This window comes from Asterias rubens, chromosome 14, assembly GCF_902459465.1.
Source record: "Asterias rubens chromosome 14, eAstRub1.3, whole genome shotgun sequence".
Lineage (NCBI taxonomy): Eukaryota > Metazoa > Echinodermata > Asteroidea > Forcipulatida > Asteriidae > Asterias > Asterias rubens.
The window spans coordinates 10698244-10702831 of record NC_047075.1 but is presented as its reverse complement, the minus strand read 5'-3'; the positions used below and the strand labels follow the sequence as shown (position 1 = coordinate 10702831).

Sequence of the window (4588 nt, the reverse complement as noted above, 5' to 3'; positions counted from 1 at the left end):
GTTTGTTAGATTATTTAAGTATTGATTGTGAGATTCACACGACCATCTTATCTCAACTTGAAGGTATGGGCAATCATGATAGCGAATACACTGCCTATGCATGGACATGGATTACGAACAAAAACGCCTTCATCAAATAATCGTTACTGCCAAGTTTGCCAATCAAAACCCGCCCTCGTTGGAGCTGTGGTTTCTCTCTAATTTTTATTTTTTTATTTTTTATTTTTTTTTTTTCCCTTCCCGCCCTCCCTCTCTCTTTCATTGCTTTGGAAACAGTGACGTCAAAGGGTGGAGCTTACTGTATTAAAATTGGTTGCACCAACAGTCTTGGTTCATTTGATCTCTCTGTGTCGAAGACAAACTGTTAGTGTCACGACAACTTTCATCCGTGAGTTAAAAGGGGAAAACAACACACATTTTGTTCTTTGTTGCTATTTGGAAAATAAAAATTTTCAACATTCATCATGACAGTTATCATCGCAATCTTGTTTGTGATTGGGCTGGTACAAATTTGCCAGTGTGCAAATGAACAACGGTTCGTGGAAACGTTCTACTTGGCTGAAAACCGTGCGTTACTGAATAACGTATTTCACTGGAAGACAGTATCCTCACCCGTGATTTGTGGGCGAGACTGCTCTAAGAACCAGAACTGTGACTCATTCAACTATCACATCACAAAACATATATGTGTGATGAATAATGCCACCAGAGCTCAGAGCCGAGATGACTTTGTGAAAATGCTAGGAAGTGTTTACTATGATGACAATGTGAACAACACTACGTTCTTAGCACCCAGCAGTGAAAGTAACATCAGTTGTATGGAGATGCATCAAGCTGGTTACCGTGAGAATTGCAGCTTTCCTACAAGTCTGACTGATGGGATACAGGAAAACGGTAACACAGATACAGATGGAGGAGGCTGGACCGTCATCCAGAGGAGACAAGATGGCTCTGTTGACTTTTACCGTACCTGGGACGAATACCAAACCGGGTTTGGTGATCTGCTTAATGAGTTCTGGTTGGGGAATGATATCTTGCGTGACCTTACTGGGTCAGGTCAATGGGAGCTCAGAGTAGAAATGGAAGATTGGGAGTCCAACACAGCTTGGGCTTCTTACGGTGAGTTTGCTGTTACTGGAGACATGAACACTCTCCATGTTGGTTCGTACGACACTCAGAGTACAGCAGGTGATTCCATGGCATCTCATAATGGCAAAGCATTCTCGACGAAAGATAATGACAATGATGATAACAAACATAACGATTGTGCCCAGTCTAATGAAGGTGCATGGTGGTTTGGTTACTGCCATGAAGCTCATCTGAACGGTAAATACTTTCCCCAGGGAGAATTTTCCGGTGGAAAAGGAATTGAATGGGTAGGATGGACAGGACGAGGATACTCACTGAAGAAATGTACCATGAAAATACGGCAAGTTTCGTAACCCTTATAATTACTTTTTGGACGAAGTAAAACACAATTGACAAAACACAAACAGAAGCTATTTAGAGGTAGCAGATGCTCGCTTTTTACATAGTTATTGGACATGAGGTGACAACAACAATTAAAGGAACGTTACATAATAGGTAAGAAACAAAAATCGTGAAGATCACAGATTTACATAAAACATGAACACAATTATCAAATATCGATATCGAGAATATCGGATATTTTGTTAAACACATGTCACGACACGGCGAAATGTGCGGAAACAAGGGTGGGTTTCAACGTTATTTTCTCCCGACTTCGCAGACCGATTGAGCCTAAATTTGCACAGGTTTGTTATTTTATATATAAGTTGTGTTACATGACAATACTGGACAGAACTGTTTACCGATGTTGTGCGATTGAGTGTGTTTGTCTGTTCTTTGTTTGGATTGTTTATAATTTATTCATATACACTAATTCAGTTGCTTGCTCCCCTATGACACTTAACTGATTTGCCACAGTTCTAGCTTTCAACATGTGTACTTTACACAACAGTGTGTTTTGAGGCTGGGCATGCAGGTCTGTTTTGCTTGGTTGTATCTGTTTTTCTGTTTTGTTTGTGATGTTTTTGTTGGCCTTTATTGTGCTTCGTTATAGTGTAAAATGATCGTATTGATAATGGTACATTGGCTTGTACTGTTGCTTAGATGTGTAAAACATAAACAAAGTCAAGAAATGCATTAAAAAGGGCCGGAATTTGTGTCGATTGTAACATGAATGGAAAACTTCGAATGAGCGTTTCTTGATTAAGCCAAATAATGACCAAGAATTAAATGCTTGACACATTTGACATGAATTCAAGAACGCGAACCAAACTAGGCAAAATCTAATTAGGAAATTAATGAAAACAATTAAACAAAGTGAATGTTCTTACAGTTTTACTACAAATTTAATTCAAAATATCTTGACAAATTTACATTAATAAACTCATTAAAAAAAATACTTTCAGAAGAGAGAACTGCAATGACTCGTGCAGGTGCAAAACTCCATTCCCGGATATAACATTGTACGTATTGAATTTGAACAGATGGAAATCAAATTTGTCTGCTCCTTATGAAAAGTGTCAGAGTGTTTAAGAAAATACGTAACTGAAGAAGGTTATTTCATTAAAATACCGTTTTTGATTAGTATTTCCGTGTGGTTATTGTTTTAAGCAACCACTCATTCATTGAATCTCATCCACTAGTTCAGTTACAGAACAATGGATCAGAACAAAATTATTGCAAGCATACAACAGCAACATTCCATGATCATACAAAATTACAGTGTGGTTTACATTTGATGGAGCTGACTTCCCATCAATTGTGAACTGTTAAACAAATAATTTGTTTTTGTGTGGGGTGTTTAAGAAAGTACGTTTTGAAGAAACTCGTTCTCCTTAAAAACATGTTTTAATTAACTTAGCTTAAAACGTAGCGGTTTGAACATTCAATTGTACAGACACATTCCAAAAGAACTCCAACACAACAAAACAATTTGTTGTTTGACTACTCAAAGTGTTGTTCAAATTTGATGGGGTATACACTCAGATTTTTTTTTACACAAGTTGTGTAAAAAAAAACATGTTTTAGAGGCAGGGGGTGACTTACAAACTTACTTCGTTTAGGAGTAAACAGATTTACCTAAATTTTAAGTAAACGCTAGATACGTAAAATATTACACATTGATTGTGTAAACCTTAAACTTTTATTACATGTAAAACTATTCCGCGTTACCCTTTTAATGGGTAAAAAATTTGATTTACCTTATAGCTTTGTAATTATTACTATTTTACCGTGTGTTTAGGTAAAATGTTTACTTGGATTGTTTGTAGTCGTACAAAATTACATCTTTTTACCGTTGTACGTACCCTTTTCCCGGTTGAACGTTTGAGTTTGTTCTTACAAGATCATAAGGCCTTACTGCCTGTTCGTGCTTGTCGAGCAAAAGTTACAAGCATGGGGATTTTGCTCTTTGATGGACGTATTGAAAGGTGAGTTTCTCTTTGCGATCTTCAGTCATATACAGAGACTGATGCGTGTCGTATTATTATTATTTGTTAGTTTTTACAACCATTTCGGCCTACATGTTTGCCATAAACTTGAACATGTCTGCAGCGCTATAAAGTGGGCATGGGGTGTAACGTGTTGCAACATGTTGTCTTGCTATAGCAGCACTATAGCGCTGTACACATCTTCAAGTTCATGGCAAACATGAAGGCCAAAACAGTTGTAAAATACGGTGGCTGATCTCCGCCAACAAATAAACACTTTTTCAGTAGGGCGTTACGGCGTTATAACGCCCTAAATTACGGCGTTATAACGACCTATTAGGGCGTAATAACGCTCTATACGGCGTTATAACGCCCATAGATATATAATTAAAATAACTAGATCGGCCGCGCGTACATACGCGCCATTGCCTGTGTAGAAAAAGTTTTTGTTCGCCATGGACGCGGTAAAAATTTCACGTTCGAAAGGCGACGCGCAAAAATGAACACGGGAGATAGGCCTTTGACGCGCTAAATGTCACGTGCTTACGGCAAAAAGTCACGTGCTGACGGCAACGCACACAAAATTGTACACGGGAGATAGGCAATGGCGGCCCCCACGCCAGAACCCGCGTATGTACGCGCGGCCGATCTAGTTATTCTATTTTATATCTATGATAACGCCCTAAATTACGGCGTTATAACGCCCTTATTGAGAAATAGGGCGTTATAACGCCCTAATTTTACGGTGTTTTAACGCCCCATACGGCGTTATAACGTCCTAATTTACGGCGTTATAACGCCCTAATTGAGTAATAGGGCGTTATAACGCCCTAATTTTACGGCGTTATAACGCCCATTTAATTAAGTAAAACGCCCCTTTAAATAAATAAAAAAAGCTAATGAAGTGATTTTTTTCCCCAAAATTTTGTTTTTAAAATAATGTTTGGACATTTTCATGATTGTCATCCGCTGCCCCCCCCCCCCCAATTAGGAAAGACAAAAGGAAGTTGTTCATTGGTGCAAACAGTGTCACAGCTTTTATCGGTGGTGGGGGGGGGGGTAGTAGAATCCTGGAGAAAATACTACAAGTTTCAAAACTCACATTAAAACGATATTAAATGCCGTATTGC

At 38.4% G+C, this 4588-nt stretch overlaps 1 protein-coding gene across 1 annotated transcript; it reads left to right on the top strand.

The window, feature by feature from the left end:
* Positions 1–464: 464 nt before the first annotated feature.
* Positions 465–1442, top strand: LOC117299121 (ficolin-1-like). Its single transcript, XM_033782581.1, has one exon. The coding sequence runs from the start codon at positions 465–467 to the stop codon at positions 1440–1442; it is 978 nt and encodes a 325-aa protein (XP_033638472.1).
* The last annotated feature ends 3146 nt before the right edge of the window (positions 1443–4588 follow it).